General features: G+C 36.8%; 2 protein-coding genes across 8 annotated transcripts in view; one reads left to right on the forward strand and one right to left on the reverse strand.

Annotated features, from left to right (window-relative positions):
- LOC149078224 (uncharacterized) overlaps nt 1-7179 on the forward strand; it is a 52624-nt gene extending 45445 nt beyond the window's left edge. For all 6 annotated transcript variants that reach the window (XM_089241825.1, XM_089241822.1, XM_089241823.1 and 3 more), the window contains exon 8: nt 1781-7179. The gene's annotated coding sequence lies outside the window, so the exon portion shown is untranslated. The remainder of the gene's footprint in view (nt 1-1780) is intronic.
- An 808-nt stretch (nt 7180-7987) lies between these two features.
- LOC149078226 (diuretic hormone class 2-like) lies at nt 7988-25533 on the reverse strand. 2 transcript variants are annotated; one of them, XM_089241458.1, is made up of 4 exons: nt 25427-25533; nt 23413-23524; nt 8773-8850; nt 7988-8281 (listed from the first exon to the last, which is right to left on the reverse strand). In XM_089241458.1, the coding sequence occupies exons 2-4, from the start codon at nt 23514-23516 to the stop codon at nt 8146-8148; spliced, it is 318 nt and encodes a 105-aa protein (XP_089097584.1). In that variant the 5' UTR covers nt 23517-23524; nt 25427-25533; the 3' UTR covers nt 7988-8145. The 2 variants fall into 2 exon arrangements, with proteins under 2 accessions (XP_089097584.1, XP_089097583.1); XM_089241457.1 differs by having other exon boundaries at nt 23413-23585.
- Nucleotides 25534-26944: the final 1411 nt, after the last annotated feature.

Genomic DNA, 26944 nt, shown 5'->3' on the forward strand with positions numbered 1-26944 from the left:
TTTTGTAATAATTTGTGAATTTTTACCTACTTATTTCCCCTCTCCCATTGAATAAATTAATTTGTGCTAAATTATTTTTGCATCAGTCCCTGCATATGGTGAAGGTGGTCCTGATCATCTATTTACAATGTGTGTAGTAAGGCGGCTGCATGCAGATGCTATATTTTACATGTTCAGAGATGAAAGAAATACTTTGTCACTTTAGTAAATATCGTGATGAATGAAAATATATATCATGAAATTTAGTAACAATATCATGTTTTTCTGTACAATTCTTCAATTTCTTGCTCTGCTTATTCAAATTTGAATCACATGATAAAAGAATACAAAAATACTTCACAATCTACTAACTTTTCCATTTAGCTCATGTAATCTACAAGAAAGAATGTTTAGTATTCGACATTTGCAATAAACTGAGATTTATAGTAGCAAAAGTAAACATCCAGTTAGAACTATGGTAGCTTCCAGACTATCTAGCCTAATGTGGCAGAAGGACAGGCCAGATAACAAAAAGCTGGATAAGTGGGAGTTCTATAAATCCTCAATTCCTACCCCACCCATATCATAAAACTTTTTTTTGCCAAAACCTGCTCTTATTCATGTTTTCTAACCTCTAAGTACAGGCTGGTACTTTATAAATGTTCATCATGTACTTTACTTTGTGTGTGTGCATGCGCTCTCTTGTATTGTGCATTTGAAAAATTTATTACAAGGGAAAGGAGGTCCGAGAATAAAAATATTGTACACATTTGAAGATAAATTTGTGATAAGGTCTAACTTAATTGCGAGCAACATAAAATTGTGTAAATGGACATAATCATGCACCTAATAAAATCATGTAAACTGTATAGTATGAATATGTAAGCTTTTAAAATAAACAAAATATTAATGTTGAGACTTAATTCTTACAAAAATTATTAAAATTTGTTTTACTGTTCATTGATAAATGATTACACATATTGATAATGCTTGGCAAAATAAATTATTCCTCATTTTATCACAGAGAATTATTAATATTTAACTAAGCCAGATAATGGGGAGTCTGAATACTCGAGAGTCTACTATATATATATCTTCACTTGGAATACGGACCGGGTCATCATATTCGGTTAGGATGTATTTATCTCTAATGCCTAATTCACAAAAAACAAAACGTTCTAAAGTGCTTAGAACAGACGAATCAGCCACTTTAATTTATTGTTAGAGTCCGGGTATTTAGGAATTTTCCGAAATCTATGACCTGAATTTCCCGGCTTGCTGGTTTCCTCGCGCTGTTTCCCAGCATGCCGATTAATGCAGTATATCAGCTCTTTGTACCATAACTGGATTAGAATGACCCATTAAAGTGCTTCAGAAAACTTGATGCTGATATCTCAGTCATTATAATTTAGAGTTATAGTGTTTTGATTAGTAAAGAATATATTACCATATTATTATGATTTTATTTCCACAATATATCTCAACATCCGTAGCCAATATCATGGTTGTCTCCTATTGTAGGTTTATGTAGAAAAGATTATAAAGATTGGTCTCTTCTGTTACTTTCATACGGTGGGAGGGAGGGGGAGGACAGGGTAATTATATTAGAGGAATAAATTTCTGGATCAAAAAAACGTACAGAACAGGGTATTTCATTCAAAGAGCAAACTTCAAAGAGCAAACAAAAAATGTTCAATGCTTTTATGTTTATGTCTGTGTATTCTTGTCTTATCAAATAGGATATGTGAATACAGTTTTATGCGTGATTTGATTTATATATTTAAATTTGATTTTCTTGCAGCTTATTCGTGAGAAAGGTGATATCGAACATGGCAATGTGTGAGAAAAGAAGTGGGAAAAAAGGAAGAGATAAAATAGCAGATCAGATTCCTTTTTTTCATCAACTGCACGGAGGAATCTGAATTAATTATTATTGCAAAATATTATTTAAATTCCAAAATGAAAAATTGTAAATATGTTTTCATGAAATGTAATTATATGTTAGTTATACGTATGTTATGAGTTTACATTTCCATGCTCTCCAGAAGCTGCAAAATAATAATAATAATTCTTATGAAAATCGTTTAGACATTATCAGTTGTCATGCAATAGTAAGAATTGTCACGTCTGGGTGATCTAGTCATGTTGTTGTTAGACTTGAATAGCAGTAGTGGGATTAAGTTGCAGACTTTCAGGAAGAAAAAGGTGTTTTTTATGTTACCCTATACTTCATAGTTGTATTTTGCTCCATATTCAGTGGTTTTATTCCTTGATCATTTAGGTTGTATCTTTCTGTGATAGGATGGTTGCTTCCAACATATTTTTCCCCCATATTAGTAGTGGAAATATATATATTCACATGTTTATGTGTATAATAAATATGTGTGTGTGTGTATATATTAATATTATATACACTATCTACCAATAAGTATTTGGACACCTGTGATAGAAAATAAAAACTAACTTTATTAAAAATCAATAGTTGATAGAGCCTCCACGAGAGGCAATTACAGCGTGAACCCTCTGGGGCATACTTTCCACAAGTCCTTGTGTGACGGCTAGTGGTATTTTCTTCCACTCGGCTTGGAGAAGACATGTCAGTTCCTTCACCGATTTTGGACGGGTAGGGCACCCCTTAATTCGGTGATCCAACTCGTCCCAGAGGTTCTCGATAGGGTTCAGGTCTGGGCTCTGGGCAGGGCAGTCCATTCGATGAACCCTATTGGCACCATACCAAGCCTTGGTTAACCTCGCAGTATGACAGCTGGCATTGTCGTCCTGGAAGTAACAGGGGTCCACCCCGTAAAACTGCCACAACGTAGGAAGCACATTGTCATCCAAAATAGTGCAGTAGGCATCGGCGTTGAGCTTACCATGAATGGGGACTAAGGGTCCCAGTCCATACCAGGAGAAACACCCCCAGACCATAATTCCACCTCCGCCGAACTTGACTGTTGGCACAATACATTCTGGCAGGAGACGTTCTCCAGGCAGACGCCAGACCCTGCCATCCGAACGGTAGAGGGTGAACCTTGATTCGTCGCTCCAAAGAACCCATTTCCACTGATCTAAGGTTCAATTTCGATGTGCTTTGCACCACATTAACCGAGCAATGCGGTTGGACTTTGTGATCAAAGGCTTACGGGCAGCAGCATGACCATGAAAACCAATCAGATGTGCTTCCTTACGGATGGTATTCATTGAAACAATACTCTCGGATGCCTGTTGAAACTCCTCGCGGATGAAGGCCATCGGTTGGGTGCGATTCTTCCGAATTTCTCTGGACAGCACCCGTCGGTCTCTATCTCCCAGTTTCGTTGGTCTGCCGACTCGGGGCAAATTCCGACAATCACAGCTCACCTTCCACTTCTTAATCACATAGGCCACTGTCGATTTTGGGTACTTCAGCTCACTAGATATGTCCCTTAAGGATCGGTCATTTTTGTGATACCCGATAATTATACCTTTCTCGAAATCAGAGAGCTCAGAACTGCGTGGCATGTTGCGTGCGACTAATGCCGATGTTGTTTCCTACATGATATATACAGGCGGAGGGCGTGACGTATCTCAGGACCGCAGATATCGTCATTTGCATAGGTGTCCAAATACTTATTGGTAGATAGTGTATACACATGATTAGTCGGTTAGTCTGGATAGCGTGTAGAACAAGTCTTGAAACATCGAGGTCTAGAAATAATTAATGTTATTGCCTTTTTTCAATATTTTTATAAAGGTGAAAGTTTACGAATGATTTTTATGTACACTGAAATCTCAATATAACGATACTCACATACCCAGAAAAAATTATTGTTGTAAAGCAAGGGTGCTCAACCTTTTAGAGAGCGTGGGCCACTTCATTGGTTTGAAAAAGTATCATGGGCTACACAAGTGATCTGGAATAGCGTCGTCTCTGGTCACTTAAGGGAAATGAAATTGTGCTCTGGGCCATTTCAGTATTCTAAACCAGTGGTTCTTAACCTTCGGAAGCCTGCAAACCCGGTTGATTTCTTCATTGTAAATGGAAGTTCTGGTCATAAAAATGACTAATGAGAAATAAATGGGTAAAAATGAAATGGTAAATGACTCACAGCCCAATTTGACCGATGGCGGGCCTGGTACCAGTCTGCAGCCTGGCAGTTGAGAAACCACTGTTATAAACTATGCCATGAGTCACTTAAGTGATTTGTAAATGTGTGGCAGGCCACTTAAGTGCCCTGGAACTGTGCCTTGGAACACTGGAGTTATCTGTAAATATGAAAGGGCTACTAAAGTTATCTGTAAATCAGGGCCTGATTTTAATCAAGCACCAGGTTGTCGTGGTGATTAAAAAAGAAATTGGTGCTTTATATTTTTATGTATGGTAACTTAATTAAAGTTGAAGAACAGCACAAAAGTATCAGAAATTATGCTAGTGTTTCTGCTAGCATGTAAATGGTTCCCAAGTCCAAAAAAGTACACTACTTTGGACCGATTTTGTTGGGGAAAAATTGCTTGGCTTCTGTGAAATTTTACTGGCACCTAATTTTTATTTTGACTTGTTAAACCCTGCTGTTCTGCTGCGGGTCACCAAACTGATGTGGGACTGCCCTAAGTGTCACTCGAGTGATCTGATAATGTAATGCTTTGTTCATATTTCCAAAATCAGATTTGAGGTCGTGGACCACATCAGATGACTCTGAAGGCTACATTTGGCCTGCAACCGGTTGGGCATGTGTGTTGTGGAGGAATTATCATTACAGCAATAGATGCTATATCGTTATAACTATGTTTAGCATTAGACCCAGACATTTCCAAACAAGTTGTGTGTGTAGAGGGATTTATCAGAGGATTTTATTTATTTATTTATTATATCCAGTATCGTTGTAACAAGAGGATTCACTGTATTTGAAATATGCAAGTTTTTTATGTATATATTTTGGATAGTCTGTTTTTTTTTAAATAATCTTTTCCTTGCTTCTGTAAAAACTTTGCATTATATCAGCAGTTTTTAACTATGTCTTTAAAAAAGTGGTGATGGTCAACAATAGTAATTCAGTGAGAATGTTTTTGATGTGCTTCAGAATCTCAAATTATTTTAGGTTTGGAGCGAGATGAAGAAAGTTGGAACACAGCTGCTGTAATGGAACATACATTTGAAACGTTTGCTGTGTTCCAATGCATATGTTTTTTTTTGTTAACTGCTTAATTGTCTACGAAATCTTACACTCTCAGCACATTTATACAGATTCATTCTCAAACATATTCATTCGGAAGTGGAGGGGGGGGGGAGGGAATTCGAAAACACTGTCATACACACAACTCAAGACGTAAATGCAGCAGAGGAACAACAAAAAAAGCATGCCTTACACCCTTACAGTAACATCTTACTCTTCTATTCTAAGACATAGGTGCCTCTCAAGTAAACCCCTGTTCAAGGTCAATTTATTACATTCTGAAGCAATGAGCATAGTTATACGGCTCGCAACAAATTACAGAGGAAGAAATTTTGTGAAGATATATATATATCTGGGGCAGTTAAGAGGTTAAAACTATTCATGCTATTTCTATACTGTAATCTCAGTTTAAATGATTATGATTTTAGGCTGAAGGATGAAAACTTTGAGCTACATTTAATTTTAATATCAAGCATTTAATGACATAATATTGTGAATCTCACAACTTTAGAAATATGTTTTTTTGGGCCTTCCTTGAGAAATCTCTTCTATTGTTTAAAAAAACAGTGTGTCCTTTTGATTATGATTTTGAGTCTTAGTGTTATAATTTATTTCAATTTCATTTGTGATAATTTACGTAATTAATGCAGCGCGATCTGACTACGAGATCTTTCTTTGATTCTATTGCCTGTCTTTGAACTTTAGCAGTAAGCATAGTGCATGTTCTTTATTGGAATAAGCACTGCTTAAAGATTTTATGATCTTATTTTTCCTTCATGCATTTAGTAATAATTTGTGATCGCAAAACCTTTACATCTTTGTATTTGTTTGTTTTATTGTGACATCATTCAGTGAGGTGTATTTATTTATTTATGGCTTGACTCAATCAGTTGATATCTTATATTGAGTGATTTTTTTTTCTCCCTTTTTTTAGATCCTGGTCTTTACAATTGAGAGGAGCTTATTTTTTTCAAAAAAGGAAACTTTTTTTCATTTATTTTTCAATGGTTTCTGAATCTTTGGGATGATTTCTATCAGATTGTGTAACAGTTTATTTAAATGGAAATGATTTTTGGTAAAAACCACAATGCGAAGTTAGTCGTTTCTACGAAAGGAAACACATTCACCTCATTCATTCACCTTTTTGATGAAATATAAAAGGGAACATGACAAGGCCGTTGTCCTACTCGTTTTAAGGGATTTTTTTTCAGAATGGAACATTTTCAGAAGTGCTGTTGAAGTTTTCACATTTAAAACATGATCATTTTGAAATGTTACCCACAAGAGAGCAGTAAGGGTACCTTCTCCTTGGCTAGCTAAACCTTTTGGAATCAGCAGGTGGCAGAGTAGAAATTTCCAATTTTTTGGACTTAACAGTTCCAATTTTAATTAAAAGATAACATTTCCAGTAATTTTCTTTAAAAACAAAACATTTAAAAATATTAAATGTAGATAACTCAACTCTTGAATGTTGATCAAGAGCCAAGATAGTTAAATATTCTTCTACCACTCCCCCATATGCTACCTTTCGTGCTATATCCCACTTTTGTAAAATATATTATATATGTATTTACTTTTACTGTAAAAATTTAGTAATTGTGAAAATGTTCCCGTTTAAAAATAAGCTCCTCTATTGTGTGTTCTTGTAGCATTTGTATGCTATTTGAATGGAACTGTATGATCTTTAAACCTGTGTAAGAGAAAAAAAATTATTGAGTATTTCAATTATATTGCATTCAATAATTGATATCCCTTCTTATTATACAAACTGATATCTAGTGATAAGGTTTATACAAAAATATTGTATGGGTGAGATGTAATAGAAAAAGTTACTTTTATGATGTTGAGCATTAAATAACTGTCAAAACCCAGATTTTCGAATGGCTTGAGGATTGCTTTTTTTTTTTGTCTGTAGTTTTTAATTGAAAACTTACCAAGAATATGTATTTAGAATTCTAGATGCTGTAAAATCTTCCACATGTCTAAAACCACAGTTATATACAGTGTATGTTTTTAAATATATTCAAAATAAACTTTTCCATAGATACCTTCAGGTGGAAAGGGGTCAGTTATTAAAGAAATAATGCAAATAATTTGTGAGATTATTGTCTTGGATTTATGTGTGAAATTTTATAAATGAAACGGGTAAATTTCTACAACATTTATTCATTAGCTTCAAACCAAATAATTTAGTCCTTTTACAGTGCTACATATTTACTTTTATCAAAAAAAGGTTTTCTTAGTTTAACAGGATTCAGTCCCCTTTATTGCTATTTTTTAAGTTTGAGGTGTGAATGTGATGTGAGAGCCGGTCACTTTGTTTCCCCCGCCCCCGAACGAAATTTCTGGCTACGGGCCTGCTTTCTCATGTTAAATTCAACTCACTTCACACGATTTCGCCTTACACGGCGCTTTTACGGAACCAATTAATTGCATAAAGTGAGGGACGCCTGTAGTTATGTCGTAGCACCAAAAGAAGGAAATATATTTTTTTAAACAAGAAAATGGACTCAAATGTCAAGAGTGGATGTTTCAATCTTTGGTATCAAAATTTCACTAGAGAAATGAGAAAAGTGAAGACATTTGCAAATCTTCATAATTGAGAGAATTCTGCAGTATAAATAGATATTTCAGTTCCAAAACGTTCTTGTTTTATTCTAGAACATTGAATTAAGTTTTCTTATTAAATTTGAAAATTCATTAATTGGCAAAATATGTTTTCAAAGATGCTGAACTGTTGTGCTGGCTACTAACTCTATTGTCCAGGAGCAATTGTCGTGTGATTTTTTTTTTATCATTTGTTTCCTCAAACAATACACCAAAATGTACACCTTTAACCAAAAAAATATAGTTCATATATTTCTTGAAACTGAAGAATTGATTCGAAATAATCAATTTCTCAGTCACTTGATTTATTCATTCCAAAAAAAAAAAAATACATATTCATGAAAATGTTCAGTTTTTTCTTCATCCAAATATAAACCGCGGAAAAAATCTTTCTTCGTTGACATCATCAGTCTTCGTTGGTGTTTCTACGCTTGCGTCCTGGTCCACCTGCGAAATTCGCTGCGGCCAAACCCATCAAATGCTTCGCTGCTTGACTTCCTGAAAAACCTCTACTCAATCCCAAATCTATCCCACGTTTCTGCCTAGAAATTAAGAGGGAAAAAAATCATATATAAAACCAATTTTCTGAGATTTCTTGCCCTGTACGGCAGGGGTTCTTATCCTTCTCCAGCTGTGACCCAAAATCGACACCAAGATCAGGACCCATGGCACTGTTTGTTCTTCGAAATTAATGAAATCAGTTACGTAATAAGTACACTTATAGCAGGACTAAGTGGATTAGTACGACTCGTTTAGGAAGCCCCTGTGAAGTAAGTTAGGGTCAGGACCTATGTGGCTGTTAGTTGATTTGAACGACTCATCTCGGAGATATGCATCAAAGGGGGAGTCGATTACTCTAATGTATATGTGTATATATAAATTGAGATCATCGTGCGCCCTCCCAGACTTCCAAGTCTATCTCTGCGACCCAAGTTTAGGTTAAGAACCCTTGCTGTACGGGCTTCAAACCCTTCAAAGGCCCAGAGAATCGTTAAAAGAGAGCGAGATATTCCGAACAAAAAATGGAACTTACTCATTCGCTAACATATACTGTCTTGCAAGGTATTCAGCGATAGTATTCAATTCTTCCGGATCCTGAAGCCTTCTGAATCTGAAACGAACATTTATTTACAAGGAAAGGGTTCCGAGTTGATATCTTCAAAAAGTTTTGAAAAAATTGCCACTGATTCTACACATTTAAATGTACACAAAAATATAGAAAATCCGGCGAAATTATTACAGATCACTCAAAAAAAATTGCAAATATTAATATTTTGAACGCCAATAGAGAGGCTGACAATGAATTAAAAAAATCTCGCAACCCTAGAGTCTTAGAGTGGCGTCATTCAAGCAACGCACGATCAGGTACAGACTAGAGAAATGTATAAAATTAGTTATATAGAAAAGAGAAGCTTGAAGAAAGAAAGTCAAAAACTGTTTTTATTAGATACTAGCTATAATACCCGGCGCTGCCCGGGTTTTCTTGAATGAGGCTTTTTGGATCACGTGATATCTCTTTCTTTGTTTGAGGGACATGCAAGCCGTGTCTAAGTTAACCAATATGGCGACTTCATGAAAGAAACAAATCTAGACTTAAAGAAACGTAGAAATGAATATATTTTTTTCTTTTTAAGGGCGCTAAGTATTTCAACCCCCCCCCCCCCGAACTTCAAGTTATCTATTTCTGCCAGTTTCAGCTTCCAAAAATGCTTAATTAAAGCTGTGGAATTTTTTCGATGTACTTTTTACGGGCCCATAATTAATTTTAAAGTATCTTACCCCACATGAATTTATGCAGTTTGAATATCAAAAGGCAATACGGAGACATTAATTTTCATGCTTGAGAAGATATAAATAAAAAGTTGAAATCAATGTTATTACATGGATATCCAACTCAAAAGTAGATCCGGCAAATTATTCATATTTTTAATTTTCTGGGCTTCGTATATCTCTAAGCTAACTCAATATTTCAAAAATCAAGAATTCAATACAATTTTTAAAATTATTGATGTGGCAGGAAACTCACAGTAAATTTCCGCATTTATGTAGTAAAATCTGCAATTTTAACACTGATATCTATGGGGATCATCCTTTGCCTGACCTTCAGAGTGATGCTAATGATGATTCTGACGACTATTGAAAAAAGTGGCAAACCATTATAAAGGCATAAACTGTTATACATATACACTGGCAGCGTTAAGCGACAAACCATTGTAAAGGCATATACACGTCTGAAACACATTGCTAAGGAACCACGGTAACCAAAGTAAACGTTCGGAAAGTGATTGTTGAGGCCCAGAAACCATTGTTGCCCGACAGTTTTTTTCCCATTTGGGGCATTTGCCCTGCTCTGACAAACTTTTAAAGTAGCCTATCGTTCAAGTCGGGTCCCATTTGATATATATGCAAAATTTGACGACGATCGATCTAAAATTGTAGATTTGTATAGAGAGCATACACACAGACAGAAAATCAATTTTATATATATACAGTACAAGATATATAGAAGACTGGATGTTGTGAAGATATTTAGTATTTGAGATGTTAATTTTTTAAGGAAGGAAAAAACTCATCTCTGTCTCTACCGGGAGTCGAACCCGGGTCCCTCGATTGCCGGACGAGTACTCTGACCACTAAGCTACAGAGGAGATAGGGATTTTCCTTCGCTAGAGCGTATATATGCCGAACGGAACCGTGCAATGGACGGTGAAACCGATCAGCTAATAGCTCATGGACGACGAGCCACCAGAGGGCTATATATATGACATGAATGTCGCTCTCCACTTGTTAATACAAGATATACAGAAGACTGGATGTTGTGAAGATATTTAGTATTTGAGATGTTAATTTTTTTTTTAAGGAAGGAAAAAACTCACCTCTTCCTCTACCGGGAGTCGAAGGAAGGAAGGCAATCGAGGGACCCGGGTTCGACTCCCGGTAGAGGCAGAGGTGAGTTTTTTCCTTCCTTTAAAAATTAACATCTCAAATATTAAATATCTTCACAACATCCAGTCTTCTGTATATCTTGTATTAACAAGTGGAGAGCGACATTCATGTCATATATATACAGTAGATCGCCAAGAAGCGACGAATAGCCAATGTTATAATTTTGATATTTTTTTGCAGCTTTAATATTGCATTCCACCGCTAATTTTTTGTTTTTATGTGTTTCTGTTTGAGATGATTGTACTTACATTTTTTCATAATTTTTTGAGTATCTCACCTTGGGACACTTTCCTTGTCAGTGATATACAGAGAAGAAAATTATCCCTTTAAATCATGCATTCTGCAATCATAACACTGATACGCTACCTGCTGTTAATAATGAAATTTTGTAAATTATAATATAACGTCTGTCTCGAATTATTTGTTCCTGAACCCACACTTGTTTTTTTTTTTTTTGATTTCGCATGGGTGATTATGTCGGTCTTTTCACCATGACCGATGTTTATATCCTTAACACAACTTGTACAAAAAGAAAAAGCCGGCCCTTTTCTGGAACGTTTGATGAAAGGAAAATTCATCGGAAAAGTATCTTTAAAATTGATTAAATATGTTTTTGCTTATTAGTATTCATGTTTTGTTATATCGCACATACGTAACTTCAACAAAAGAGGAAGTTTTAACCATAAGCGTGTCACTATAATTTTCAATTATTATCCAGGGCTAATGGCCTGTACGATAAGACCTTTTTTACCATCAGAGGGTTTGTAAAACTTCCTTAAAAAAGGAATTTCCCACTATTCACCCCCCCCCCCCATTTACGACGTGTGACGTCATTTTGAAAGGGGAAAAAAACAGGCAAAAGACTTTTTGCCCCACAAGAAATTCCGTAGGTATTGTTTTCAGAAGCGGGTATTATTTTTAAATCAAGTAGGGAATGTTTAGGGATAATTAGGGATTTTTTGTGGTGTTTTTGTAAAAATTCGGGAGATTTAAGAACTTTCGGGAGGTCGAGAGATGAAGCTAACATTTGGGAGACTTGGCAGCTATGCCCTAAACTATCGTTCCATATCAATTTTACTAATCTTGAGTTGAAAAATGTTGTTCAATAGAATTTAGAATTTTCTAGAAAATAATTGTTCCATATATGAAAAACAATTTGGATTTCGTAAAAATATGTCAACTAACACTGCACTTATATGGTTCATTGACACAGTGCGATGCGCTATAGATGATGATAATTTCACGTACGGAATATTCTTAGATTTTAAGAAAAATTTAGGTCTTTTTGTGAGAAAATGTCAAGATATATATATATCACCCAAATAAATGTACAAAAAAGTCAGTTTTTTGACTATTTTTCTATTTTTTTGCTGTATGTTATACAGTCAAATCCCGTTATTTATACATTTTTATATTGACTGCTACTTTGCTTTTTTTTAACTTGACCAAAAAAAAAAATTTGTTTTGTTTCTATTTTGATTTTTGAATTCAATGGTACTTCAGCAGAACTTCGGGGGATCGAGCATATATTTAGGCTATGAATGCCAAGAAATTCTCTCAGAAACGTTCTGTGTTATAGCCAATGTCAGGGTGTTCCCCCCAGATGAGAGCCCTAGACATTGGCTATAACTTTTTCATTTTTGAATTCCTATTTGAATTTTCATATTTTTGCTATATCTTTCCAGTTCACTTTATTTGTTTGCAGTATCTCATTTAAAATATAAAACTTTTGCAATGTTTTCCCACTACACAGCACATTACAGCTGCCTATGGCGCTGATATATTGGTGAGTTTCGACAAAAAAATTTTTTTCGTACTATACATTTTTCTATATATATACAGTATAATTTGAACAAAAATTTGCTGACATTTATGCTTTAATGTGTTTTTTGAGTATCAAAAATGCAAAAACATCTTCGAAATTATAAAAAATTAATGCTTGGGTCTAAAAGAGATATTACAGCCAGGTGGGGAGGAGGCTGGGTGACATCCTGCTCCTATTAACCAGACCATTGCCCGCCGCTATGTCTCAATGAAGAGATTTTAGCAGGTGGTCGAAGAATACCTGGGCTGTGCTGGAATCTCTGCATGTATGTGTTGTGCACCTAACGTGAAGTCTGCTTCTGTGTAATACTTATGTGAAATAGTGCCATCTGCCGTAAATTTTTCTAAATATAAGTGAAGTGTAATTATTGAATAATTGTATCGTTGTAGGCCTGTTGCATTCTGTGGCGAGACTTTTCAACGGGGAGATCAGTTTAGATTCTCGCCTTTAAGTTAGGAACCACAGAAAACAAACTTCTGCCGACCACCTCTGTGGTGGCGATGGTGGGGTTCGAACCCGAGTCCTCGCGCTGCGAGTCCGTCACTATGACCACTCGACCACCACAACGGCCCGTAGGGTGACCGTACGTCGATATATTTTCACGTAATTTTGGCCATCCCCACTTTTTTGTGAAAATACCATTTTCCATTGCACGGCTCAAACACCACCTTATTCTCTACCTCTTACCCCCCCCCCCCCAGTAGATATATCACTCGCTTATCCCTACTTTTCAAAATTATCCACGGCTATTTTAACATTGATTGATACTTCCCATATTTTAATCAAATTTTCACATTTTTCTGATAGACTTAGTCACTCTCAAAAATTTAAACCTTTGTTTGCATCCACAGATTGCTTTAAATTTAGTTTTTTTCCCCGAACAATTATTGATTTGAAGGACCTTCCATCAAATATCTTTATATAGACTGTACTTCAATTTCTAATTTTATATGCAGCAACAATCGTCTCCTATGTCAGATCCCATCACTGCATCCTCCTGTATAAGCCTCAGCTAAACAATATTGTATAAATAAATAAAAATGTCCCGTTTTTCACTTATTTTCAACGAAGCCAACTTCATCCAACTTAATCCATTGAAATCCCTTTTACAAGGGGACACCAGTATCGATTGGTGAGGGACAATGCAAGGTTATGGTGTCGCAGGGAATTTTTCTCCAATAGGGTTGTTAATAAATGGAATAGCTTACCCCCGGAGGTAGTAAATTGTAACACAATTGACACGTTTAAAAAGAAATACGATAAACATGTTGGGGTAAATCGAGAAGCTATCCATTCTTAGAATAAGACAACCATAAGTAATCTTTATGGGCATCGTATAATATTTTATCATGTGTATATATTGTTTGTAATTTGTGTTAATTGCATTTTTAATTGGGTTGCTGTATTTTTGAAACATATGACAACCATATTTTTATGGGCATCTTTTTATCAGCCACCTCGTTGGGCATTTTGCCTGTTGTGGCGTTGTATTTGTATTTGTATTTGAAATCATGAATTAAAATTATCTTCCCAACTCCAGTAATCCATTATAGTTATAAGCGGGGCCGCAACTAGCTGCTTGGTCACCCGGGGCAAGCGCGCATTTTGACGCCCCCCCCCCCCTGTAATGTTGAAGAAGCGGCTTTAGAATGAAATTTGCGCCTCCTCGGGTCTAGCGCCCGAGGCACGAGACCCGCCTGCTCTTCCCTAGTGGCTCCCCCCTGGCTATAAGAACTCGTATTATAATTACGACCGTAAAATAGGAATATTCATGCCATATATTTGTTATGTTTAGACGTTTTATTTCGTAGAGTCCATTTTAATTCACTACAATTTGCGGTAATGCTTCATTTTCCACCATTGGCGATTTTTCAATGATTTTAGCAATGATTGCTAAACTTTGCATACTTTTGGTGAAAATTGTCGATGTCCCGTATTTTTTTCGAGGAAATATGTTCAGCTTATGCAGCAATTGCTTCTACCTCCCCTTTGGATCATTGTAACAGTGTATCATTGTGCCCAGTTTAGAAAACACTGGGGCTGCCTTGTATAAGGTTTTCTCAGGTATGGCTAGCTCTGGTCCTATCTAGGGGGATATTGGGAGCTTCACAGAGTTTGACAGCCCCTGAAGTATACGTTAAAAATAGATTTGACAGATATGAAATTTTAGTATGATAAATAACTATATATCTAATATGTAAACAAAATAAAAGTAAGAAAAGTACGGTTTTATTACACGATGAAATTGCGTGTAAAGCACCGCTATAGAAAAACCTCACGAATTGAACAAATCAGTCTAATGACGAGAAATCTCGCGCGTTCTTTTAAACTACCAATTTTCTTTATTTGCATGAAAACAATTCATGTTCCGAGTAAATATGGAAATCGTCGGCATCACGGCCTCTCTTTAACCACTGTTTGTGGAGAATTGAGCAATTAAAGAAAACACCGTTACAATTCTCCGCTTTTAAAAAATTACATAGGTGTGTGCAAATTATGCAAAATTATGCAATTAAGTAAACTTGCAAGATGAATATGCATTTGTCTGCAAAAATTTGAGTTCTAAAATTCGTTTCAGAATGAAGCAAAAGCAATAAAAAGTTGCAGCCGTAAACATCTCACCCTCTCTCCCGCATTCATAATTACTTTCCGTTAAAAAAAAGAAAATTCTCCTCTTTTTAAGCACTTTTCGCGGAATTTTCTTCAGCTGCAATTACAATATATTACTAGGCAATCGTGTTCAACGTTTATGCATGCTATTTGAACAATGCAGCGATTTCGGAAAACTAGAATGGAGTCTCGAAACGGCCACATCTATTTTGAATTTCCGTTTCTTTTTGAACATTTCAGTTATATTTGTTGTTTTAAAAGAGTGGGGGGAGGGGCAAAAAATATTCTGAATTCCAAGTTTTTATTTAGATCAGGGTTGCACAACCTCCTGCCAGCGAAAAATATTGCGGTAAAAAATATCAGTAGTGAAAAGCTAACCATATTTCAATGATGAAAATACAGATATGGAAAGTGTTTCTTACTAATCGTTTTATAGATTTTAGGGAGTAATAGGTGAAGTTGATTCTTGCAGAAGAACGGGGAGATGTTCAGAGGTAAAGAAGGCTGATTTTTAAATAATATAATTATGTCTTCTCTCTATATTTAGATAATATTCTCTCTTCTCATCCATATTTATAGAATGGAAAAGTTCGAGTAAGGGAGTGTATAATCGTTAGAATAATAACATGGTGGAGCGGCGAGCAAAGCAACGAATGAAAAGAGAAAAGAAGTGAGATGAGAATATAGCCACGAGCAAGGAACGCAGCACACGTAGTGGGGTGTTTGATATAGCAGAGAGTATCGAGCAGAAACTCGCAAGCGCGACTAGGTTTTTTCAATTAAAGAATGCTCACATTAGAATTTGCAAAAATTTCATAATTATTATAACCAATATGCTCAGATACCAATTTAGAAAAAATAGTGTGGTGAATATCGCTATTTTTAAGGATAAATACGGAAATGTTCCATTCATATTTTGGTTATTTTCCTCCCTACATCTTTTCCCGCGGCACTTCAGCACGAGCACTTCCCGGAAAATCAATTATATTTTTTACTGAATTTATGAGTAAAAAATTGAGAAAAATATCCTTTCTGCCGTTTAAATTTGTATTAGCATAGGCGGAAGGGTGCAGGTGGAAAGTCCGCCCCGTCTCCCGTTCGAATATATTTTTTTTTATTTGTACGAATATTTGTTGGTTTCATATTTTTAACATAACATGGGGACACGAAATTCCCAAAAAAATCCAGCATAACAAACATTCGATGCGCTTCCAGTATAGAAATATTGACGGTATTCAGAAAATTAATAAACAAATAAAGCGTGCTAATTTTTCCACAGAAACATTTTTTTTTTAAATTCATACTATTCAATACATTTTCCCACACACGAATGATAAATTAGCGTAAAACTCAAAATGTAAATCATTTTCGATTTGGTTGAGCACGTGCGCACGAAAAAAGTTCGACGGGGTAAATTTCGAAACGGGAATAATTACGAAAATTAAAGAATAAAAAATAAAAAACGGGAATAATTATTCATTATCATATCGTAGTATCAAATACTTCCATTTGATCGTCCACACCATTTTGAAGTACGTCGAGAACTAAAACATCAACGATTCTGATGATATTTTTGATCTCACTACGGTTTTTTTTTTTTATAGCGAAAACCTTCGACGGCCATCTTGAAATCACACACAAGCGAGCAGAGCAGCGAAAGCAAAATATCTTGATTCCTTCGCTCTTATCATTTGTCGGAGTTCCAGCCGCAATGGGTAAGAGTAAGCGGCGGGAACTCCGCGACAAACGGTTATATGGTCACCTTAGATCAGAGGTTCTTGACTTTTTTTTCAAACGCGACCCTAACTCAATAACAAGATCAGCTTTTCCACCCATGGGATTGTTTGTTCTTTGAAATTAGTGAAACCAGTGACGCAATAAGTGTAATTATAACAGCATTGTAAGTAGATTCATCCTACTCATCTCGGAAGACCTTGTGGATCAAATTTGAGTCGAGGTCCATGTCTCAGGAATCCGTGGCTGTTGGTGGATTCTCACGACCCATCTCGGAAGCCTCGGCGAATCATTCTGGGTCTGGACCGATAACTTAAGAGTCCCTGGCTATAAGTAGATTTTGCGACTCCTCTTGGAAGCAGCTGCGACCAGGTTTGGGTCACTATCCCGTGCTTTAGATATTCCAATTTTTGGCCCATGGACTAAAAAGGTCGTGCACCCCTGGTTTAGATATTGTGCGAAAGACAATTATTGATATCTTCGGGTATGTAATTGTCCAGTCACATTCATTACACTTTAGCATGTAATAAGAGTTAAGTCAACTGAGAAATTTCATGTCTTTATTTTTGGGGATGATTCTGAGAAATCACGAATTCAATGATCCACGAGAACCAACTAACTATACAACAAGCAAAGCACTCTTCCATTACACAAAACATATTCATTTTATGAATATGGCGGAAAAGAGGGAAAAAACATTTCCCCCACCCCCACCTTTTAAACCATTAAGAGAAGCACGTTAAAATAGTTTGGTTCTACTCTTTATAATTCTTTTTTCGAACTCGTGGCATTTGCATGCATACAACATTCTTGAAATTAAAAAAAGATGTTATGCTTCCCATCGCGAACAGAGAACAAAACAAAAGCGGAAAATGGTTCTAGGACAGTGGTTGCTAGATGGATTATTTACTTTATGGAAACTCGGTGTTTTCCAACATTAAAAAAATAAAAAATAAACCCTCGTGAAAGTCCATGACTTTCTTTTACAAAAAAAAAAAGAATCGTTCGACTGTTGCCAAAAGAAATTAATCTAATTTACTTCATCACGAAGGATACCATTTTTAATATTTTGCCTAATGAACCTTTTCCGCGGCACTAATAGTATTACACAATGCAATTTTTTTGTGCCACACTTTTCAGGCGAACATTGTTTTCTTTTCGCAAAATATTTCGAGAGTATGTTTTCATAAGAAAGCTATTAATTATAATTTCATCTGGTCATTTGATTTGCCTCATCCAGTCACACGAAACTTGTCCCAAAAAATCGCATTCATCTATTTCGAGCTCATTTAATTGATGAATCACTGCACAAGGAATAGTTGATGTTTCCTTTCGCAGCCTGTATGTTCATTATTCTGAGAAAGCAAGTTAAGCGAATTGATCGATGTGGGCAAAGTTGAAGCACATTTATAATACACGTATATTAATTCATTTTCTTTGTGTATTTACAATGATTTTTTTTTCATCGGCTAAAAACAATATTAAATTTGACCTTTGAAATTTTTAAAATTCTAAGAAGTTTTCGAGATAAGGCTGTTTTTTATGTACTTGATTTATTTTTAGATCACGAGTTTTAGTTTTCCCAAAATTCCCTGAAACTGTCTTCAATTAAATATCTGAAACTCAATTTCTTCCTTCACGCGATTAACGCTTTAAAACTATTATTGGTATCATGTCACGTGAATTTTTTTCTCGAAAATAATGGAAAGCTTTCTTGTGTTATCTGGGTTTTATACTGTATTTAGTATTTTTGATCACGATATATAAGGCTCAGTTGACTTAATATGTGCCGTTTGAACAACATTGTGAGTTTCTTTCCAATCCAATCATAATAATTATCGCACAGCATATATGTATATAAAGTATAACCTACATTCTAAGAGAGATACTGAATTAAAAACCAAACGTATTGAAAATTCAAAATTAAAACATTTCAAAAGCCAGAGTATAGAGCTCAAGGCACCTGTATGCACATAACTAGAAATTATAAAATTAGAAGAAAAATGAAAAGATGAAAAAATACATATTTTTGTATTTTTTCATAATCATTTCATATATATATATCCCAGTTACATCGATACTTACAGATCGCAAAAAATCGAGCATCTGCATTTTCACTTGCAGCTCAGACGGTAGATGACAGACAGAACTTCTCGAACGCATGACACGCATACCTCAAACATCATAAATGCGTTCCCCATAGTGTGCAGCAGCATAGTGTGCCCCCATCCAGCAGCAGCAGGGTACAAAGGCTTGGGTCTTTGGCGATCCCCAAGCCAGATTTTTCATGGGCACATTCATAGTTAATATATGTATAGTGTGAATAACAGAAAGTGAGATAAGAATCGTTCCAAGCCCAGGAGTTGAGCTCTTGTCAGCCTTGTGAGTGCCATGCATAACACATACATACAAACATGCAAAAACCTTCCTGGCTAGCACCAACTCATCAGAAATTCTTGAGAGGAATGTTTATGAAGCATAGGTACTGGTCTCGCCACAGAAAACAACAGACCTACAAACGGTACAAATGTAATTCAATCATAACACATCACTCACTTCACTTCTGAAATGTAGATGGCAGCACTGAAAAATCAAACACAACACTGCGTACGCACTCAGATTGTTTGGTTCACACACAATTACACTTCTGGCACAACTCATTAGGTAGTAGATCACCCATAGATGGTGATAGACCTGAGTTGTGCTCGGTTTGAAAGACAGAAAGAAAACATAGGTACCGGAAACTGAGGGTGGAGGCTATCTGGGCTCCCAGCTCCCCAATAAATTTTATGAGGAGGCTGCGCTTCCTTAATAATTAATGAATATGCAATGCGATTGGATTGGATTTTGGTTTTATTGGCGCAAGAACCAATTAAGTCAAAATGCGCCAAAACAAATGACCATATAAAAATAAGAAAAAAATTGTTCTTGTCACGTCAGGGAAGTAAAACTTTCTTTCAAACCGAGCATCTCCGGTCTATCATCATGGGCAATTTACTACCGATTATTTGTACCGGAAGTATGAATGTGTGTGTCTTAACAGTCTGAGTGCGCATATAGTGTTGCAGTGGCGTCGGAGCCGGGGGTGCTCAAGTACCCACGGTAATTTGTGACATGGATCCGAGCACCCACAAAATTGATCCAGAAATTAAAATTTCCGATACAAAACTAAAGACGAGCACCCACAGTTTCGAAACACTTCCAACGCCACTGTAGTGTTGTATCCGTTGTAGACCTGTTACTCTCTGTGGCGAAACTTTTTAACGGGGAGAGTGGCTCGCATTCTCGCCTTGAAGTTGGGAACCACAGAAAACCAACTTCAGCTGACTCCCACTGTGGCAGCGGTGGGGTTCGAACCTGTGCCCTTGCGATGACTTCTTCGCGCAGTTTTTTGTCAGAGAATGAAGTTCCTTGATTCCCGTTGCTGTTCATAATGCTATCACTTGTATCGTATATATTCATTTCATTGCACTGCGTTTGTATTGTTTTGATTTATGTTTTTTTATTTACAATAACCCCAGAAGGCATGAAATGCACTTATACTGGAAGAAAAAAAAAAGTCAGTACGGGAAGCACTTTGCATACGGAGTCAGGTCGAAATCCCCAATAGCGGAAGCAAATCTTGCGTAGGAGGCACATACAAGTTCTGATGGAAGACTGTTCCATATTCTTGCCACACGGCATCTATATCCGTGGAAAAAGCAATCCCTTCTAGCCGTTGGTATTCTTATTTGGAAGCGATGCCTACGTAGGTTAACTCGCCTGTCTATGATATCAAAGAAAGGCTCTCTCGATGGTAGATAAACAATTTGGTGGACTAGTTTGTAGCACATCTTCAGATCTGCAGCGATTCTACGCCATTCCAGTGAGTGTAAACCCAGAAATTGAAGTCTCTGGCAATAAGAGTAGACTGCTCATGCCAGGTATTCGTTTAGTAAACGACCTCTGTGGCTTTTCGAGGAGCTGTACATCCTTGATTTTGTAAGGGCTCCATACTTACGAACAGAACTCCAGAGTCGGGCGAACGTACACACAGAAAGCATATGACAACGTATGCGCATCACACTTACGGTATGCCGTACGTAACATATATGAAATTCTATTAGCTTTGCAGACTATGCATTACCTAGTTGGTAATATTCGGGATCGGTGCGTCTACCTAAATGCGTTGATCCACTTTTTGATGATGAAATAGGTAGCTTATACTGACAACTCCACTGGAAAAGTTGTTGGCATGCAATTCTTAGGCCCCTAGTGTTTTCCACTGGAGAGAATAACTTCACGTCATCAGCGAATTGCAATAGAGAGATGGGTGCCACAGCCTGAGTAATATCGTAAGTGTACAAAGTAAATAAGATCGGGCCTAACACGGCTACTAACTAACTAATCGGGTCATACTACGGTTGGAGTGCTCCGAATATAATTGCAGTATTGTGTAATATTTATTGAGTTATGTAATTTCTGCGAAGCACTCTCATTTTCTGTATCATGTTATATACGCAAGGCATTTTATGTTATTCATTGTTTCAGTAATATCCTATTTTTCTATTTTTGTTTTGCAATAAGTACTCCGTCATACTTTTTGTGTCTCTTGTACCTTCCGTTCTATCGCATTGGCAAAATGTAATGTCTTCAGCATCATGTCAATTTCTGTTGCAACTTATACCATAGTATTCTCTGTATTTTCGGCATATGTCATATTTTCATAAGCTTCCTGTAATTCTGCTGCAGATTTTAATTCACTGCACTTGTATAGCGTTTTCTTCTGCATCACTGCATCATGTAATACGTTATATATTTTCGCTTCTATATTTCTTTGCATCTACTTGTTACATGCACAGTGCTTTTTTACATGCCATTTTCTCCCAGTCGTATTTTGTATCCCTTTGCACTGGCATAGCGTTTTTTATTCTGCATTTGTGTCTTTTTATGATTGTTGCATACAGTATTGTGTGTTAATAGTTATTCGTGGGCCCTCTCCGAGGCCTGCTGGTGACGTGCGTATCTCTGTAAGCACCTGCCCACTGTAACCTCAATTTTGTGTCTGCTTACCCACTGGTGGTCTTTCGGTACTTGATGCTCCGGGCGTCGCATCGCTCTTCCGTCATGGCCCAAGTCCTCTGGGTGACCAGCCTATATCTCCCATGGGGACAGAGCGGGGGTCATGGTTGGTTTCGGGTCCTTGAGATGCGAGCCCGTCACTATGACCACTCAACCTCCCCTCGCCCCACAGCGGCAGGGAAAATAAAACTACGCATGGTAAAAAACAATGTTAAGTGAAACATAAAACAATGACGTGGGCCTAGATTATAAATAACTATAATTTGTCATAACACCAACGGCTTTGATGAATTTAAAAAATGCGAGATGCATCATAAGGGTAATTTAAAAATGCCACGAAGTGAAAGATGATTATGACCAAAAGCGGTCGTAAAATGATGACGATGATGTGAACACGTAAAAGTATGAGCTTGACATTGACATGAGTCAGTTGACAATATATAGACAGCAGCACTGAAAATCAGGCACAACACTATATACGTACTCAGACTGTTTGGTACACACACTGACACTTCCGGCACAACTCACTCGGTAGTAAATTGCCCATAGAGCGATAGACCAGAGTTGTGCTCTGTTTGAAAGACAGAAATATGCAATGCAATGTGCACCCCCCCACCCTTCTGCATACGGAACGATTGACAGCTTTCTCTCTCGTCCTCTTCCTCCCTAATGTTTTCTTCATGTCCACCAGTATGTTAAGAAGCGCATGTAGGGTTTGATGGTGATTGTATCAGTAGTTGCCAATACCTTGCTTGCTATATTTTTTCTTTGTTTTGACTGAATGGATCAGGATCGGGACTAAATCAACTCGTATGTGAGCTGGTGATGTTTTTATCAGTTGACGCAACAAGTCTCAGAGCCCAATCGATCAGGGGTCCCCAAAATTCATAGTGGTATAACTATTAGCCGATCTGCAAAAAAAAAAAAAAAAAAAAAATAATAATAATAATATAGAAAATTTGTCATCACAGTCCGCATCCATAGGAATTATTTATCGACACCAATCTATAGTAGTTTCATCTGAAAAGCCAAAGGTGAAACGCAAAATTTCAATTTTCGACAATGGACATTCGTTGCCAATAAGTATTTGAATCATTTTTTTTTTGTAAAATGGTTGAGATAACACTAACATAAAAGAAAAAGGTTCTATCATCAATCTCCGCACTCAAGTAGTTTTATGTCTTTAATATGGCAGTACCATTAGAACATGAAACATGCATGCCCCTGACATCATAAATTCGTTAGGGTCACACACAGACACAAGTTCCTGCAAACAACCAAATCGAGAAATAGAAATTCTCCAGAAGAATGTTTATACGAGGTGTATGTGCAGTTAAGTAGTGGTAGTTTAGAAACATTTATAAAATTATTGACCAACCGATACCCATAATCAATTTAGAGATATTATTATACAATTGTTTTCAACTCTTCCGGAAAGCAACTGAATAACCGTAAAAAAGACGTAAGAAGGGGAAAGCAACAAATTATCGCACTTACCTGCCACCGTCGTAAATATCAGCAGAATCACATAGAACAACATTCACAGTAACCATCAAAGTGAACCAAAGTAATAACGCTTTGACAACTTTACCATCCACCATTTTCTCAACTTGAAATGACATCAGCAGAAATATCGGTAGATGATGAATCGAATGAAAAACAGATTTGAACTGTAATTAAGGTTGAACAAATTAATAAATAAACATTTTGTGATAATTCTGTTTATACACGTGTGTCAGGAAACATTTTTCCAAAGATTATTGAACGTTACCCGAACAAAGCGCAAAATACGAATTACGTTGTTCGTTAAAAAAACAAAATTCTAGCCTTTTTCCATCAGAAAATTCAAAGCCAATTGGAATAGTTCGGAGATATTGACCTCATGTGCATTGAACCCTCATCCAGGAGCGAGACTTTGTTTTTACATGTTGAAAATTGATTTTTTAAGTAAATTTATAGTGAACAAAACATTTTCGTGAATAAGGTACCCCCTTAGAGTTCAGTGGGATTCCCTCTTCAGGGGGTAGGGGGTTCTATTCAGAGCAGGCTTAACATCATGAGGCCCCAGGGTAAAGTTATTTTCTGAGGACTCAAGCTGGAAGTAACAACTTACAAATTCACATATTTACTCTCGAAACTCATCGTATCAAATCTCATCATGTGGGCTCCCTATGGTCCGTATAAGCAAGGCCGTAACTAGGATTTTTGCTGCCCGGGGCAAATATTATTTTTCCACCCTCCATGACGTTAAAATTCGATAATTTTGTAATGCTGTTCTTTGTTCCCACCTAAAACTGCCCCCCCCCTAAATTTTTCCACCCGGAGCAGTTGCCCCCCGCCCCCCTCTAGTTACGGCACTGCGTACGAGGGTGAGGCCGACGGGGCTCCAGCACTGGGCCCGGAAAGATTCTCATTATTTTTTGGTTTTTTTCTTCACGCTATAAATTCACTATAAAAGGGGGCCCTTAAAAAGTCTTGACAGGGGCCCGACAAAGATCCCAGCCTAAGGGGCCCCGCTGCAGGATGTGGGGGCCATGGGGCTCCCTATGGACATGAGGCACCAGGTCATGATCAGATGGGCCCATGCATTAAGATGGTCCTGCTTCTATCAACAGTGCTGCTGGATTTGAAGGTAGTCACACTCCTCCCCCCCCCCCCCAAAAAAAAAAATTCAGCTTTAAAACATCATTTCTTCAACTGTAATTATTTTTCCATAGATCTCTGTGGTCCCCTTAGACTTAGAGAACATCTCATAACCTCTGGGGGGGGGGGGGACATGACCCCAGGTTGAGAGACACTGTATTAAATGATCATGGTTGCAACAAAAATGATTTGAATAGAGACTAATTTTCACACAACCCGTTTCATTAGCTGAAATTTAGTTTTGTTGTCACACAATATTGACTTCTCTTCTGAATGTAATTTGATAGTTTGGTCACCGCGGGGCCTTTCTTAGATATTTTGCACCCTCCCTCCCATCACAAAAAAAAAATATAAATATATATATATATATATATATATATATATATACGAATATTGTGTATAAGACATATATGAATTCATAAAAGACATTGAGAAGATGACTAATAATTATAACATATCTATATATACAGATTGATTATTTTTAAGTTAGGGTTCCTTTAAGCAGTCGAAGTCAAAACAAAATGCATTAGGCAGTCAATGTACTGTATTTAATCCTGTTTTACGGCCCCTAATATAAAATGGCTGCACCCTTTGCACCTGCCAAAGACCTTCGGTCAACGAAGGAATCTTCTCCACACGAAGTTTACAAGTGTTGCTTATTTGCGCTAGCTGTTAGAAATTAATTTGACGTCCTCATGAGGAGGACTTCATGTAAACTTCGGGACCACGTCTTGAGATAGGGTTGACGTTTTCTCTCACGTACACATTGATATAAAGCAGGAATTGATAATGCTATTTTATAATCAAAATAATTACACATTATTATTTATACTTTCAACTTAAATATCAATTATGTTTCGTTACTCACCTATGTGCGCTCCACTATACGACACCGTAAGAAATGGCGAGGTTTCGGTATTTGGGTTTCGGTTTGCTAGTCGCGAAGGAAGTTTTTTTCATGGACTTTTTGGATGGGCGCCGAACATTTTTATGCGATCCGACGGGAGAGAAAAAACTATTTATCCCGATTCGCCCGAAGCCGAGTGACGTGATTGCTGGTGGCATGCGCTGTTTCTTCTCTTGCAGTGCCATTCAAGCGGCATCGGAGAATGATGGTGATGCTTAGAGATGATTCTAATTAAGACAGATACAGATCAAATAAAGAAATAACAAATTTGGTTCCTTAGTTAATGTATTGATACAATAATAGCAATTCCTCCATTACTCAATTACGTGTGAGGAAGCGTAAGATTTTAAATATTGTACAAAAAAGTTTGCGTTTTCCAGAAATTGTCAAGCGTAATAAATTTCATTTCTCTCATTGTTTGTAGCACGACTAATGATAAATTCTGGTGTCAAAAGAAAATGAAACCATGAAAATGAAAGTTTTCTTCCAAATTCACATTCGCATTTCTTTTATGGAAGTTTTATTCCGAGAAAAAATTATAAATGGTAAATTCATTTTCAGAATTTGACGTGGGGGAAGAAAAGTAACAGAATCGTTTGATTAAATTAAAAGTTAATTAAAAAAATTGGTTGTTTACAAAATCAATGCGGAAAAACCGTAGGAACGGTAAAAACATCAATAATGTTTGTTGAAATACAGGGTGTCTCATAAATTCGTAAATAGTTAAAACATTCACAAAAATTATGAAGATATTGAAATATACAGTATATATATATATATATATATATTTGAATGCGGTTTGCAAAAAGAGGTGGAGGGTACTACACGAAAGCAAATCACCGGAAATATGCAAATCAGAGTACCTTATAAAATGCAGAGTGTACGATTAGCAACTTATTTCTGTATTTTCCTGTTACTATCACTTACTAGGGTTTCATTGCGATGTTGACATTAGTGCATAAAGCACTTTTGGTGAGTTGTTTCACCTTAGCCAGGAATCGCCGGCTAAAGTTTTACGAAGTTTAAGATACGGAAGAGATTCAAGAAAGGTTCGAGTTCAATCACTCCTGCCGGACTGATTTTCCTGGTCCCAGGCCCGTAGCGTGCCTTCTCGGGGCTTCGGATCAGACTTTTTTCTTCGTGCCTTCTTGAAAGCGTTATTATTATGCAAAAATAAGAGTACTTTTTTTGTAGAGCCCCTATTCAGCTCGAGGCCCTGAGGAAATGCCACCATTGTCCCACCCTAGTTAAGGGTCTGACCCTCTATCGGGCGTGGTAGCCCCAGGTCGATAAGGTACTCGCCTAAAGTACCAAAGGATGTTTAGAGGTGTCGCGAGTTCGATACCCAGTTCTTCCTTGTCAGAAAACTTTCCTGACACAGGGGTACATCAAAAACGGCGGCATGACCACAGAAAAAAATTGCTACCGCAGGGAGTCCCCCATCGAGGGATTAACGCACCAACCTTTCGATGAGTATAA

Source organism: Pholcus phalangioides, unplaced genomic scaffold (assembly GCF_987345545.1).
Source record: "Pholcus phalangioides strain wild (caught in Gottingen) unplaced genomic scaffold, Ppha-v1.0 ptg000014l_1, whole genome shotgun sequence".
NCBI classification, from domain to species: Eukaryota; Metazoa; Arthropoda; class Arachnida; order Araneae; family Pholcidae; genus Pholcus; species Pholcus phalangioides.

Bases quoted from the DNA above. Each gene is read 5' to 3' on its own strand.
- LOC149078226 (XM_089241457.1), bottom strand. From the start codon at position 23,537: ATGTCATTTCAAGTTGAGAAAATGGTGGATGGTAAAGTTGTCAAAGCG. The intron at 8,851-23,412 runs GTAAGTGCGATA...TGTTCGTTTCAG, and splicing joins GATATTTACGACGGTGGCAG to ATTCAGAAGGCTTCAGGATC. The intron at 8,282-8,772 runs GTAAGTTCCATT...CTTAATTTCTAG, and splicing joins CAGTATATGTTAGCGAATGA to GCAGAAACGTGGGATAGATT.